Consider the following 16,724-nt stretch of genomic DNA (forward strand, 5'->3'; position numbering starts at 1 on the left):
ACGCCTTCAGGATGCCCTTAACCACCTGCGCCGTGAAATGGCCTCCTTGATCTGACGAAATTATCTGGGGAATGCCAAATCTGCACATAAAATCCCGCACGAGGCGCTTCACTACTGTCGGAGCATCGGATTTGACGCATGGGTATGCTTCGACCCATTTGGTGAACGTATCTACGATTACCAACACATAGCGAAACGACAAGCTTGGTTCCAATTCTGTAAAATCGAACTCAATAGTTGCGAACGGCCCACTTGGCGGGGGCCGTCCCCCATCATGTGCATGTCTCGGCGGCGCCCCTCTATTGTGTTGCTGGCAGACCACACACGATCGGCACACTTCGGATACAATCCGTGACAGTCCTGGCGCTGCCCAAGTGTAGTCTATCTGTCCCATCACCCCCCTCTGGCACACATGACCATTCTGATGAGCCATGCGTGCCAGCCAAGGCAGTAAAGCCTGGGGTGCTATAGGTTTTTCATCAAGGGTCCACATTTCCCCTGGCCCAGGGCATATCGCTCCTCGTTTGAGCCAGACCTCGTGTTCGGCCGTCGGTGCAGCATTTTGCAAATTTATGATATCGTCCTTAGTTGGTGTGGCGGGTGGTCCCGCAGTCGGTATGTCAGCAATCTGTGCGGCTGTCTTCTGTGCTCGTGTCACCATCGGCATGTTGCGTTCTATCTGTTGGTTGGCGGCCTTTCCTGCCGCCTCGTCCGCCCTTGCGTTGCCCCGGGCAACGTCAGTGTCCGCCCTTTGGTGGCCACGACACTTAATTACCGCGATAGCGCGGGGAAGTAAAATGCTTCGGAGGAGCCCTTCTACCAGCGCGCCGTTCTTTATCACTGAACCGGCAGATGTGAGAAAACCTCTCATCTTCCAGATGGCTCCTTTATCGTGGACTACGCCGTGAGCGTAGGCCGAATCTGTGTAAATGTTGACGGCAAGGCCTTCCGCCAAGCTGCACGCTCTGGTCAAGGCGCACAGCTCCGCCTGCTGTGCGGAAAATGTAGGTGGAAGACGCCCGCTCTCTACCGTTTCGCTATCCGAGCACACGGCGTACCCGGACAACAGAGACCCGTCCCATGCGCGCCTAGCTGATCCATCGACATAATATATACAGTCGGGGTATTCTAAGGGATTGTCCTTTAAATCCGATCGCACCGTGGAGACTAGCTGCACAACGTCGGAGCACACATGAGGTTCGCCCTCCTCAGGAGTGGGCATCAGTGAGGCTGGGTTGAGCGTCGTGCAACGTTCGATCGTGATGTTGGCTGCAGTGATCAGTGCGGATTCGTATTGCATTAATCTAGTGTTAGACAAATGCTGTGTGCTTCGCTGTAACAACAGCGAAGTGACGCAATGCGGTACTCGTAGCGTTACTGGGTGTCCCATAACAATGTCCGCTGTTCTTTCTACTGCGTACCTGGCCGCTGCCACGGCTTGCAAGCACACCGGAAACCCTTGTTCGACCGGGTCTAACTTTTTACTAAAGTAGGCCACCGGCCGCTCCTTATCCCCATGGGTCTGTGTCAAAACTGACTGGGCGAAACCTCCCACGGCGTGAGTGTAAAGGGTAAATGGTTTCGCATAATCCGGGAGTCCTAATGACGGTGCCGTAACCAGCGCCTGTTTCAGCCCGTCAAAACATCGCCTCAATTCATCCGTCCATATCAATAGGTCCGGGGCATTTGATTTGGTCGCCTCGTACAGTGGTTTAGCCAGCAGCGCAAAATCAAGTATCCAAGTGCGGCAATATCCCGTCATACCTAGGAAGCGCAGCATTTGTCGTTGCCAGCGAGGGCGAGGCAGCTCCATGATAGCGGTCACCCGTCCAGCATCCAATTCTCGTTTTCCATGCGAAATGGCGTGTCCCAAGTAAGTTACAACCTGCCGCACAAACTGAAGTTTTGGTCTGCCTACTTTGTGGCCTTTGGCCGCCAAGGCCTTTAATAGGGCCAAAGAATCCATTTCGCACGCCTCCTTTGAAGGGGAGCAAATCAACAAATCGTCAACGTATTGCAGCAACACTGACCCTCCCTTCAATTCCACATCCGCCAGGTCGCGGTGCAGCGCCCGGGAAAACAGAGTGGGGCTATCTGAAAACCCCTGAGGTAGTACTGTCCAAGTATACTGGCGCCCCCTATGGGTGAAAGCGAATAAGTATTGTGACTCAGGCGCGATGGGCACAGAGAAAAACGCAGAACAAAGGTCGATGACCGTGAAGTATGTTGCGTCCGGTGGAATTGACATCATGAGGGTTTCTCCGTTTGGAACTAGTGGGTGTATGCCCTGTATCACCTTGTTCACCTCCCTTAAATCCTGTACAAACCTCCATTTGTCCTTTGACGGCTTTTTAACTGGCAAAATTGGTGTATTACATGGGCTGTTAGTTTCCACGATAATCTTCTGTTCCACTAGGGATTGAATCACTGGTGCTATGCCTACGTCGGCCTCAGGTCGTAGCTTATACTGTTTTACATTTGGCAAGCGCATCCCCGGCTGCACTGCTATCACTAGAGGTTCGGCGTCTCGCATCCGTCCAACCTCACCGTCGCTTTTGGGCCATAAATTGTCTGGCACCTCCGCTAGGAGGTAATCTGACTCACCCGGGTCCGTCAGCACTGCCCTCATGGCATAGGTGCCCTTAGGAGGCAACTCTGTTGCTTCGAACGTTCCATCCCTCCGTTGTGTCTTGAAGTCAATTGAGAACCCTTCGCCATTTTGGAGCCGTTTCAAAGTCCAACGGCCCTTCTTACTCCGATAACCTTGTAGGGGAACTTCACGTAACCTCCCTACCATCCAACCTACACTTTCCGGCGGCCACCCCTTGGCAGTAGTGAGGGTAACATGGGCGGCCGCTCCTTCGGGGTATCGGGTCAATGCACGCTGACTCGAGGTTAGGACTGCCTCGATTCCTATTCCCTCGCGGCCGATCCACATCCGTGACAAGTGTAGAGGCGTGCGCTCGCCCAGCTTTTCCTTAACCTTTTCTCGATAATTCTCGTCGTCGCCCGTTGCATCATAGTACGCAGTGCAATGGGGTGGACTATCCTTTAAGGTTTTTATCGAAATTTCGTGCAGTTGTAGCCAATCTCGCAGAACTGCATTGTCCAAACACACATTATCTATGATATGCGTCCAGGTAGCCAGAGCCCCTTCATCCATGCGCCACCAATACACGGTGGGGCCGGGCCGAGACAATGCCGTCATTACCAAGTCGCGTTTAGATTCCGCGACGTCTACGAAAACTCCCTCCTCGGTACATGAGATCTGACAGCCCAAACGGCACAATAAATCCCGTCCCAGCAAATTCGTCGGGGCGGTAGTGGTCATCAAAAAAGCATGTTTAGCCTCCAGCGGGCCGCATGTTACTCGCACTTCCTCCGAAATAGGAAGCGCTTGGGGTAAACCCGAAACACCCAGTATTTGAACGTTCCTGGCCGTAGGGCGCAAAGAGGGCAATTGCCCCTTGTTAATTGTGCTGCGAGTCGCGCCCGTATCTACGAGAAATTCTAATTGTCTTCCCTCCACGTCCAACATCATGGTTGGTTCCTCTGCCGGTGTCATGGTCAAGAGAGGACACTCCTTGGGCGACTCGCCAGCGTCCCGTCAATAGGCCCCTCTATTGTATTGGGGCTGAAACCCCTTACGAGCCTTTGGGCAATCACGTATCCAGTGTCCCATCTGCTTGCAATAATGGCACGGTTCCTGCGGAACCGGTGGTGCGGAGGGCATAGGTCGTCCCTCTACAGCGCCCCTTCCGCCCTGCCGGCGTTCTGGCGGCCCCCAATGTGACTGGTTCACTGGTTGCCACTGCGGCGGACCCCGAGGCGGGGCCCAGTTCCCCCTTGGTCCGTTCTGCATCCCACTATTGGGGGGTGGTCCGGGGTTTTGGAGAAGGGGTCTTGGTGGATACCAATTTTGGGGAGGGGGCCCTTGCACAGTCCAAGTTTGAGGGTTTTGAGGAGGAGGGGGAAGAGGGGGTGGTATTGTCCATTGTTGTTTCACCTCGTTCATATTAATTAGTCCAAAATCTTCCTCAGTACAACCGTCGCAGTTCTCATTTTCGTTGTGGATCCACTCTCCGTTGGGGAATTGGCCCTTATAGAAAAGAGGATAACAACTCCTCCTATGTTCCTCTGGACCTCGAACAGGTCCCCACTTCTGGCACTGTTCGTGTATGTAGTTCTGACTCTGATCCCCCTTTTTATTCTGATTAAATTGAGCCCGTTTCTCTTGGACAAACATTTGCAATATTTCCTCCTTAATATCCTTCTTCTCCTCTAGGGAGGAGCCCGGGCATTGTTCCAGTTTGTCGCATAATTCGTTGGTTGTCATTCCCTTCCAGCCGAAGAGGACGGTCTGTACCTGTTTCTTTAACACCGGCCGAAGCCCCTCGATTAGATATTGATTTACCAATGGTTGGGGTAGCCCTCCCAGCTGCATCGGACCCAGTCCTCCCCAGCGCGCAATGGCCTTTTCCAACCTTTCTCGGTACTCTCCAATTGGTTCTCCTGCCTTTTGTTTTATGGCCCCGATCTTTCCCCAATCCGGACCTCCTGCTGGCAACAGCGCCTGCTCAATAGAATCTAGCAGCAGGACCTTTAGAGCATCCCATTGCGCTTGTGTTAACAGGGGGTTTGCACCAGCCCTTGGGTCTGCCACCGGCCAGTGTGCTCTTTGTCTAGCCCTTTCCCATACCTTGGGTGGGAGCACGGACACTCCCATATGGGTTATGTCTCGATAGTCGCACTCGCCATCCAAAACCCAATTCGACATGGTCGGCACTATCTGCCGTGGATCCTCAATAAGCAAATTTTGAATCCTTGCCCGCATTACAGTTAAAGAGGATTCTTTCCAAGGTACTCTTTCCCGAACCCCATGACCTGCTGCGTCAACTCCGATAACTTGTACAGGGCACAATGTTTTCCTTTCCTCTATTTCCTGACATTCCGATGGGGTAGTTTGTGAGGTCCTTTTCCCCTTACAACCTACCAGTGAGGGGTATAACCCATCCGGTCCTATCGGTGGCGGGAACCCTGCGATGTCGGTCCCGTCATCTATTCCGTTAGCCCCGAGTTGTGCAAACGGCCTTCCCTGGCTCGGGTGGTTCTGGGGTATCTGGGGCGCGATGGTAGCGGGGTTATAGGGAGGTGGTAGCGGGGGCGCAGAAAGGATAGGTGGTGCCTGAAACCCCGGGACAGAGCTTAGGACTGGGGCTGGGGAGGGTAGATTGGTCACTGCCTCCCCTCTCGCGGGGTCTGGGTTTTCAACGAGCGGCATCAGTCGCGCGTTGGCCTGCCTCTCTATTTCCTTAAGCGCTTCATCCTGCTCTTTATTCGCCTGTTTCCTCAGACCCTTGAGTTTTGTTACCTCACCGGCCAAGCTGGCCTGTTTCGACTTTGCGTGTCGCTTCATCGCTTCTTCCTTCCACCAGCCAAAGACTTTCCAATAGTCAGGCGGAAAGTGTTTCGTAGCCTGTTCGAACTTTTCTAATGTCTCATACAATACGTCCAATTTTTCCAGCGCAAAAGACCCTCCTTCGGGCCACGGTTCTCCTAAATCCTTCGTCAATGCAACCCATGACTTCCCTGGTCTCACAGCAGCATAGCCATACCTCTTAAACATAAAAAATGCTGGGGTATGTCTAAGCGGTTCACCTGCCTTTACTGTCTTATTACCCATACTGTTACCCATCCTAGGAAAATTTAGTTTACCGACGTAGCCTTGTACTCGTGAGGATCGCCCGCCTCGCGTTTACAGCCGTCTACCTAACTCTGAGAGGCTCGCAGTCTTGTACTCGTGAGGTTCGCCCGCCTCGCGTGGTACGGCCGCGCTACCTACTCTCCTGAGAGGCTCGCCCGCCTACACAGCCGTCTATCCTACCCTTACTGCACTTTCCTGGCGTCCTACGCCCGTATAATAGTTCTGATCTTACTTAAAATCCCAACGTCTCCCGGGTAGGCCTCGGATCGGGACGCCGCCCTTATCCTTACCCTTACAACCCAGAGATCTATTACCCCTTAACCTCAGGCGCCCAACGTGGGGCACTTCTCCTTACGTAACGTTACCCTAACGAGTCCATAAACAATCAGTTGCTCCAGGACCCAAGCGGTCCGTAATTAAATTTAGGTTCGTGGAACAGGTATGAGCAGGGAACGGAACGTACGGCGACCGAGCAAGAGAGAGTGGGTTACAATTTGGACTGACCCCCGGGCTAAAAAGGAAAAAACAAAAGAAAACCACAGCTCACCTGACCCGGATCAATTGCCAGCTGGTCTCTCACCACTCCCTTGCCTGGGACCGCGTCCCGGACTGCCCAGACTGATCCCACCGCTGCCACCAGTTGTCGGATTGAGACTTAGGACTTGGGACTCAGAAGAACTCAGAAGAAAGGAGCAACGGATATATTTATTGGAACTCGAGTACTCAATCTTGAGGACAGCAAAGTTGCATTGAAACTCACAAGGAATGACCAACAGTACAACAAGATGCTCTGAAATAATTCAATTAACATTGCTTTATATAAAGGAAAGTCAGGGGTGGAGTTAGCTCACAAGACACAGAGACAGAATGGGCTCATTGGGTCCCCCACCATAGTCCCATCCTGTTGTTCAGTTAATTAAAGGAAGTTCATCCAAGGCCAGTCATGGGTTAGCTTCTGATAAGGAGATGGTCAGCATTATGTGACAACATGTTTACAACTTTCTGTATAGCAGCTGGCTTGGGAAAGTACAAAGGGGAGTGGACACTCGTAAAACTGTCAACTTGCAAGATAATGGCAAAATCAGGAAAAAGGCAAAGAGAGATAAGAGTTGCCTCCAAGGCATGGAAAGAGGAACTAGAGATTGTGCCCACGCAGGCCAGAGCACAAAGGCAGAGGACTCCTTATTAGGATATTACACATCCTCAATGCAGTAGAAAGAACTCAGTATCATAAAAGAGTACAGTAGCAAGTCAAAACAAAACATATAATTGGTTATACTTGGTAATTGGTAAAGCAGCAAGGATATACAAAGGGGGAGGGGCATTACAGCTCCCTACATATATATATATATATATATATATATATATATATGTATATATATATATATATATATATATGTATATATATATATATATATATGTATATATATGTATATATATGTATATATATATATATATGTATATATATGTATATATATGTATATATATGTATGTATATATATATATATATGTATATGTATATATATATATATATATATATATATATATCTATATCTATATATATATATATATACAGACTTGGCATTTAATATGGAATATTATTTTTTTCTTGACTTGGGTTTACTTTCTGAACTCAGTATATCAATCTGGTGAGTTTGTTTTACCCTTCGGTGATGTCCTTGTTCAAAGAACCATGTCACTGATTGTCTTTCGCAGCAAGAAGTCAATAACAGGATAATATCACAGGTGGCGTGACAAAATGTAAGGACAGGTACATTTGACGATTGGCTTCACAATCGTGTATATAAGGGTTGTTGCGTTCTGTATTAGTGGAAAACCACTGCTGCACGTCTACAAAAGTTATTGCCGCTTCCTCTGGAGATGGTCCGTCAACTTGGCAATGCTGTTTGTCATGGAGTGGTGGCTTTACGAAATTCTGGCATGAAACAGCGTGCTATTGCTCGGTAGTATGGCATCACTGAAGGTCAGGTGTCAAAGATCCTGAAACGAAATGCTCAGAGGGGTGTCCCGACTCCAATACCGAGGCCAGGACGTCCCCGCAGAACCACAAGGAGAGATGATCGCCAGCTGCACCGGTTAGTCTGCAATGGCCGTACCAAGTCAGCTAATCGGCTTAGGGCTGAGTGGCAGCAACTGACAAATGTGCCTGTATCCAGAAGGCTAGTCAACCAACGACTGGTTCAAGCAGGCTATCGTGCCAGGAGTCCCCTGAGAAAGCCACGCCTGACCAGACAACACAGCCAGCGCCAATTGCAGTGGGCCAGAGAGCACCGTCAATGGCAGCCAGGACAGTGGAATCACGTGACCTTCAGTGACGAGTCTAGATTTCTGGTCTATCGTCAAGATGGCCGCGTCCGAGTGCGCAGACAAGTGCATGAAGCCCACAACGAAGATTGTATAGTGCCAAGAGTCCAAGCTGGAGGTGGTGGGGTGACCGTTTGGGCTGCTTTTCATGCAGGGGGCAAAACTGACCTGGTTGTTCTGAATGGAAACCTGAACCAGTTCAAGTACAGGGCCATTCTGGAAGAAACATTGCTTCCATTTGCTCGTGCAGCCTTTCGAGGAAACTTTGTCTTCCAATATGACAATGCACGGCCTCATCGTGCTCGCATGATCCAACACTTTCTTGTTGACCGTGGTGTCGAGCATATGGAGTGGCCTGCGATGTCCCCGGATATGAATCCGATAGAGAACTTGTAGGCAGAATTAACGCGTCAAATCGACCACTTGGATCAGCAGCCGACCTCTGTGCGTGAATTGCAGCAGACTATTGTCACTGCATGGCAAGCGATTCCTGTCCAAACCTCATCAAATCTCGTGAACAGCATGCCTCGAAGTGTACGTGCTCTCCTGAATGCTCGTGGGGGTTACACGAAGTACTGAACTGTAATTTTACTGTCGGTAATCCCAGTCATAATTTAGCTTTTGTTTTTGTTGAATTTTTTTTTGGCTAATGTTCAAAATAAAGAGACACTTAACTTCTGGAAAACGTACAGAAGTTTAACCACAGTACTGTCCGTGAATTGAGTTCGATATCAGTTCACATCACTTTCAAGGATCAATTTATTTGCTTCGAAATGTCAAATGTGGTTTTTGTTTCTTTTGAAGGTCACATTAACAAAATCTAGAATAATTTCAACATAATTCCAATGAACTTTTGGTTCTAAGTCATCTTGAAAAGTAAGTTCACCCCCACAAAAAAAATATTCCATATTAAATGCCAAGTCTGTATATATATATATATATATATGTCATTGGAAATGACAACTAGAACTTACTTTTCAAGATGTCTTAGAACCAAAAGTTCATTGGAATTATGTTGAAATTATTCTAGATTTTGTTAATGTGACCTTTAAAAGAAACAAAAACCACATTTGACATTTCAAAACAAATAAATTGATCCTTGAAAGTGATGTAAACTGATATCGAACTCAATTCATGGACAGTACTGTGTTAAACCTCTGTACGTTTTCCAGAAGTATCTCTTTATTTTGCACATTAGCGAAATTTTTTTTAACAAAAACAAAAGTTAAATTACGACTGGGATTACGGACAGTAAAATTACAGTTCAGTACTTCGTGTAACCCCCACGAACATTCAGGAGAGCGCGTACACGCCGAGGCATGCTATTCACGAGATTTGCCAAGGTTTGGAGAGGAATCGCTTGCCATGCAGTGACAATAGCCTGCTGGAATTCATGCACAGAGGTCGGCTGCTAGTCCAAGTGGTCGATTTGACGCATTAATTCTGCCCACAAGTTCTCTATCGGATTCATATCCGGGGACATGGCAGGCCACTCCATGTGCTCTACACCACGGTCAGCAAGAAAGTGTTGGATCATGCGAGCACGATGAGGCCGTGCATTGTCATCTTGGAAGACAAAGTTTCCTCGAAAGGCTGCACCAGCAAATGGAAGCAATGTTCCTTCCAGAATGGCCCTGTACTTGAACTGGTTCAGGTTTCCATTCAGAACAACCAGGTCAGTTTTGCCCCCTGCATGAAAAGCAGCCTTACGGTCACCCCAATACCTCCAGCTTGGACTCTTGGCACTATACAATCTTTGTTGTAGGCTTCATGCACTTGTCTGCGCACTCGGACGCAGCCATCTTGACGATAGATCAGAAATCTAGACTCGTCACTGAAGATCACGTGATTCCAGTGTCCTGGCTGCCATTGACGGTGCTCTCTAGCCCACTGCAATCGGCGCTGGCGGTGTTGTCTGGTCAGGCGTGGCTTTCTCAGGGGACGCCTGGCACGATAGCCTGCTTGAACCAGTCGTTGGTTGACTAGCCTTCTGGATACAGGCACATTTGTCAGTTGCTGCCACTCAGCCCTAAGCCGATTAGCTGACTTGGTATTGCCATTGCGGACTAACCGGTGCAGCTGGCGATCATCCCTCCTTGTGGTTCTGCGGGGACGTCCTGGCCTCGGTATTGGAGTAGGGACAGGGACACCCCTCTGAGCATTTAGTTTCAGGATCTTTGACACCTGACCTTGAGTGATGCCATACTGCCTAGCAATAGCACGCTTCTTCATGCCGTAATTTCGTAAAGCCACCACTCCATGACAAACAAAATTGTCGAGTTGACGGACCATCTCCAGAGGAAGCGGCAATAACTTTTGGAGATGTGCAGCAGTTGTTTTCCACTACTACAGAACGCAACAACCCTTGTATACCTGACTGTGAAGCCAATCATCAAATGCACCTGTCCGTACATTTTGCCACGCCACCTGTGATATAATCCTGTTGTTGACTTCTTGCTGCGACAGACAATCAGTGACATGGTTCTTTTAACAAATAAATCACCAAAGTGTAAAAGAAACTCACCAGATTGATATACTGAGTTAAGAAAGTGAACCCAAGTCAAGAAAAAAAAAATATTCCATATTAAATGCCAAGGCTGTGTATATATATATATATATATATATATATATATATACGTATATATATATATATAATTATATATATATATATATATATATATATATATATATATATATATAAATAAATAAATATATATATATATATATATATATAAACACAATATGACCAAAAGTATGCGGACACCCCTTCTAATTGGTGGATTTGGCTGTTTCAGCCACACTTATTGCTGGCAGGTATATTATAGTCAAGCACACAGTCATGCCATCTCCATAGACAAACATTGGCAATAGAATGGGCCGCACTGAAGAGCTCAGTGACTTTCAACGTGGCACCGTCACAGGATGCCACCTTTCCAACGAGTCAGTGCGTCAAATTTCTGCCCTGCTAGAGCTGCGCCGGTCAACTGTAAGTGCTGTTATTGTGAAGTGGAAACATCTAAGAGCAACAACAGCTCAGCCGCGAAGTGGTAGGCCACACAAGCTCACAGAATGCGACCGTCAAGTGCTGAAGCCTGTAAAAATCGTCTGTCCTCAGTTGCAACACTCACTACCGAGTTCCAAACTGCCTCTGGAAGCAACGTCAGCACAACTGTTCGTCAGGAGTTTCATGAAATGGGTTTCCATTTCCGAGCAGCCGCACACAAGCCTAAGATCACCATGCGCAATGCAAAGCGTCGGCTGGAGTGGTGTAAAGCTCACCGCTATTAGACTCTGGAACAGTAGAAACGCGTTCTCTGGAGTGATGAATCACGCTTCCCCACCTGGCAGTCCGACAGACGAATCTGGGTTTGGCGGATGCCAGGAGAACGCTACCTGCCCGGTTGCATATTACCAACTGGAAAGTTTGGTGGAGGAGGAATCATGGTCTGGGGCTGTTTTTCATGGTTTGGGGTTGGCCCCTTAGTTCCAGTGAGGGAAATCTTAACGCTACAGCATACAATGACATTCTAGACAATTGTGTGCTTCCAACTTTGTGGCAACAGTTTGGGGAAGGCCCTTTCCTGTTTCAGCATGACAATGCCCCCATGCACAAAGCGAGGTCCTTACAGAAATGGTTTGTCGAGATGGGTGTGGCAGAACTTGACTGGCCTGCACAGAACCCTGACCTCAACCCCATCGAACACCTTTGGGATGAATTGGAACGCCGACTGCGAGCCAGGCCTAATCGCCCAACATCAGTGCCCGACCTCACTAATGGTCTTGTGGCTGAATGGAAGCAAATCCTCACAGCAATGTTCCAACATCTAGTGGAAAGCCTTCCCAGAAGAGTGGAGGCTGTTATAGCAGCAAAGGGGGGGACCAACTCCATATTAATGCCCATGATTTTGGAATGAGATGTTCAACGAGCACATACTGGTGTGATGTTCGGGTGTCCACATACTTTTGGGCATGTCGTGTGTATATACAGTATATATAAAATAGGGTTGTTCAGATGATGATCCATTTGATAGAACTTTAAGTCTGTGTAACAACATGAGGATGCTGTCCACGAGGTAAAATGGTGTGTCATGATCTCTAGGTCAGATGGCTCAGTTGGTGCGGGGAATGCGGTTGCTGAACCAGGCAGATTCCTGTGTGGAGGTTCTGATCCAGGAAAGCGGTGAGCACGTGCTCGTCACTGCCGGGGAAGTACATCTGCAGCGTTGCTTAGACGACCTGCGGCAACGGTAACGGTGCAATGTAGTTTTTCATTATTTTTGCCTCACTGGGTTTGCTTCTCAACTTGTGTGTCGTACGTTCCCATTCACGGTGTCTTCTCGATTACCATGTGGCACTTTTGTGTAGTTTCCCCCAGTGGTCAACAAGAACAATTTCACATATTTCTTGTTCATTGCTTAATATGAAGTTATTTTGATTGTTAGACTGATGTCTGCAGATCCCTTCGCATCTAGGGTGTGTGTCGTGTCCTATGTATGTCAGTCATTCGACTAGCCATTGCCCAACATCAGGTGGTGAAACCTCTCAATTCTCTCTTATCTTCCTAAGGCTGGTAGCAGTTGGCCAAGTCTGTCTCCAGTACTCATTCCCCTTCTGTAGTGTCAGACATCACTCATGGGAAAGGCTGAATATCTTAACACTGTCTTTGCTGAAATGACCAAGGCCTTCATTTGCTCCCTTTCCCTGTTTCTCGGTAGCACTTTTCTCCCACTTGCTTTGAAAAGTTGGGTCAATCTTGACACTTCTTCTTCAACTGGCTCTGATGGCATTGGCACTGTATTCTTCAGGAACTATGCTTCGTCCCTGCCCCCTTTGCTTTCCTTGCTCTTCTCTTCTCTTTCCTTTCTCTTCTCTTTCCTCACTCTTCTCTTTCCTCACTCTTCTCTTCTCTTTCCTCACTCTTCTCTTCTCTTTCATCGCTCTTCTCTTCTCTTTCCTCGCTCTTTTCTTCTCTTTCCTCGCTCTTCTCTTCTCTTTCCTCGCTTTTCTCTTCTCTTTCCTCGCTTTTCTCTTCTCTTTCCTCGCTTTTCTCTTCTCTTTCCTCGCTCTTCTCTTCTCTTTCCTCGCTCTTCTCTTCTCTTTCCTCGCTCTTCTCTTCTCTTTCCTCGCTCTTCTCTTCTCTTTCCTCGCTCTTCTCGTTCCTCGTTCTTATGCATGTTCTCCTCAGATGGTCTCCTGCCTTTATCTTAGAAAGCTGCAAATGGCAACACCAATTCACAAATATTCAAACCGGATGCACAAAGTGAGGAATTTAAAAGGAAGGTATGCTGCCAGCTCGGTATTCTCAGCTAAGGCAAGTCCATTCTGAGCCATTCGGAGCGTATTGGTGTCTAAAGCCTTCATCCAAAGTATCATGGATATCAGTGTCCATTCTTGGGCTTGTGGAGCTGATGCCAGTCTTGCTCGCTTGAGGTGATCAAGTCCAATGCTCTCTGTTTATTGACATATTGGTGCAAGAGGCTGTGTGCCCACCACAGACCTTCTCACCCACCATCACTCAGTTTTTTATTTTATCTCGCTTCTGGCTTCACTCCTTCCACCTTCTCTCCCTCTGTTATCCTCTAGTGTGCCCAGATCACACGTGTTCTTCCAGAATCCCACATCTTGTTTCCTTCCCCAATTTTTTACTCAATGCTTACCTCCATTCCCCCATCCCTCTATTCTCTCATCTGTAGAACAGACTGTGTATGTCTGTTGTCTCAAACACCTCCTCTAGTTTTTCAAGTGTGCTGCCCATCGTCACCTTTTGCTATGTCTCTCTTATACTCTCACTGACCCCCCCCCCCTCCTCCACTTCCCTTTCTGCCACCCATGCACTCACATGACGTGCCTTTGTCTCCCTGGTTCTCCTTTGATTCTCTGTCCGGCTGTGATCCTGCTGCCTTTTGTATTTTTTGCAACTCCATGTGCCGAGATTTCTGTATCCAAAATATATAACTGAGAACAGCTTTCCTGCCATTAAACGGTGAATATTAGTAAACAACCGAGTTGCATTTGATGAGTACACGTGTTTTATCTTTTAGTACCTCGTACATCGTGTATGCAAGCACTCTGCTTTATTGGGAATGATCTTATTCTCAAACGTTGCTTTTTACGACCCAAACGTGTAGACTCAGGTCGTTTCTCTTCTCTTCTTTGCCTCCTACCTTTCACCAACCTGGCAAGTCACCTTGATGAATCGTCACAGCCATTTGTGCTCGGTTCAGCCTGTGTTGGACCGTTCTGCCTCTGGCTTGCGCTGACGAGGTCTCTTGGCTGGGTTCGTCTTTTAAGTCGGTTTTCAGATGTTGATTAAACCATACCAGTGTATTTTCAAGATTATTGGATGGCGGTGGAATCAAGTGCAAATACCATTCTAGCCATTGGGTCATGCAGGATCTTTGGTTTATATTTGTTTGGTTTAAAATGGTGGTGGGATGACTTCCTTTACAATACCTCATGACATCTTCATCCCTTTTATTGGAGTATCTTCGTGTAACGAGCACTGTCGGTTAAATATATTATATTATATATATACTAGACTGTATCTATAGACTGTCGGTTAAATATATTATATTATATATATACTAGACTGTATATATAGACTGTCGGTTAAATATATTATATTATAATTATATATATACAAGACTGTATATATAGACTGTCGGTTAAATATTGTTACTGATCGCGGTTTAGATGTTATGATGGGCCGAGCGGATGGTCCAACCGCGACCGTTACAGGATCCCCGACTCACCCGATTCACCCAGAACTTTGGCCGTATCGCACCGCAGCTGCCCAATCTGGGAAAAGACTAAAACGACGAAATGCAAAGAGGAAAAGGAATAAAACGAGAAGACGGACAGAAGAGTAATTGGATTTATTGTACACACACAAGCAAAAAGGAGCAATCAAGTTTATTTACAACACATAAGACGCAGGTGACACAGTGCAAATACTAGCTTATACAGACTTAATTAACCCAGGGACAGAACAAACAAAACAAACTCACGTACACAAGAAGGGTGGAAAGGCAGGAGGTGGATGGCTGGAGGGAGAGGAAGGTCCAAGGGGGTCCTGCAGCACGATCGGCGCGTTTAGCAGCCGCCGTTCCTGTGCGGCCCTGCTCGAAACCGCCGTTCAGGCCCCAAGCTGCTGTTGTGGCTGCTGTGGACGTCGCGTGCTTTCCCAGGACTTGTTTGACTCGTCTGGTCCAAACCCTCAACTCTTTCTTGGTCCACTCACTCTTGACCACCGACTCCTCACCGCAACCAACGCAACCACTGACCACCACCACCGACTCCTCACCGCAACCAACGCAACCAACTGACCACCGACTCCACTGACTGACTCTGACCCTGGCCCTTTTCACGCCACTTGCGCGCGCGCCTTTATAGCGCCTCCGGCGATCAAGCCGCCGGCCTTCAGGACACGCCCATCGGTGTGCTCACCTCGGCCCTGGTTGGTCATGCGACCCTCTGGCTCCACCCTTGATGACGACGGGCGGGCACGCCCCTCTTCCCCGACTCGAGCACTTGTTCAATGGTGGTTTTGGAGGGGAGGTAATTGGCAATCGAGGCTCGGCAATGACGAAAGGGGATGTAAAAGGAAATGGAGATTTTGGGGATGGGAATGAAAGGGGATCTATTCTCTTTCACTGGTGCAATGGAGTACTTCAATTAATGGGAGACACAGCCTTACTCTAAAACACAGAATAAGAGATAACTATCAAACAGGGGTATTCTATTATTTGGCTGACGTGTATGCTTGTGGACTAATTATGGGATGCCCTTTCACCTTTACACAGCTCCGGAGGTAGGGGGGCGCAGAATAAACAATAATAATAATAATACAGCACACAATCAAAAAAATATACAGTCCTCATATCCGCAACACTGCACCCTCCTCCTCTTAGGCACGTCCCGGGCCTACAACTTTTATTTAGTGTGACACGTAGGTGTAGTTCCCTCTACTTTTAACCTGACCCTGAGTGCGACAGTTTTAAAACATAAATAAATGTGTCCCGCTGCTCCATTGCACCCTGCCTAACAGACTTACGCCCACAGTTAACCGAATTGCGGAATGGTCTTCAAACTACACACTGACGGTGGGGAGCATTATTTACAATGACGCTATTTTTATTTACAAAACTAACCCAGGACCTGTGATTGTTCTTTCTGGGGGGGAGACAGTCTGCTCTGCATCAATGCACCATTAAAGCACCTAAAAACGCAACAATATACCCCCAAGCACCAATCGGTGCAGTCACCATAGTTCATCAGTGTTCAATGCATGTTCAATAAAAATAAAATCAACAACCCCTAACTCTGCAGGTGATCTCTTGCTCTTCGCCTCCCTCTGCTGGTTATCATTATTTGTTCTTCCAGATGTTGTCATTCTTTCATTTTCTTACTGGCGGCCTATTTTCAATAAAGTGTGCCCAATGTGTCCTTTTTATTTTCTTTATTTATGGCCCACAGGGCCGACTACGTGTGGTTCACCTGTGGGGCATCGGTGCCCTGTGGCCAAGGTCCGCCAGCAAGATTTCGGGCCCTCATGGCCGGTTCCAGCAGAGGGGCCATGCCCCAACCCATGGGGTCCATAAGTGGTGCTCGGCCACAGGCATGTGGTCCACAATGTGGTGCATCGATGCAGACAGCTGGTTCTGGGAATTTCGGGCGCACAATGGCCGACCCACGC

The 16,724-nt window shown here is 48.0% G+C and overlaps 1 protein-coding gene across 7 annotated transcripts in view; it reads left to right on the forward strand.

Moving 5' to 3' along the window:
- The window catches only part of EFL1 (elongation factor like GTPase 1), a 233,633-nt gene that overhangs the window by 129,139 nt on the left and 87,770 nt on the right, over positions 1 to 16,724 (forward strand). For all 7 annotated transcript variants that reach the window (XM_078771785.1, XM_078771786.1, XM_078771787.1 and 4 more), the window contains one exon: positions 12,129 to 12,276. In XM_078771785.1, the coding sequence (XP_078627911.1) occupies positions 12,129 to 12,276 (148 nt within the window). The remainder of the gene's footprint in view (positions 1 to 12,128; positions 12,277 to 16,724) is intronic.

This window comes from Myxine glutinosa, chromosome 2, assembly GCF_964187855.1.
Source record: "Myxine glutinosa chromosome 2, kmMyxGlut1.1, whole genome shotgun sequence".
In the NCBI taxonomy this organism is placed as follows: domain Eukaryota; kingdom Metazoa; phylum Chordata; class Myxini; order Myxiniformes; family Myxinidae; genus Myxine; species Myxine glutinosa.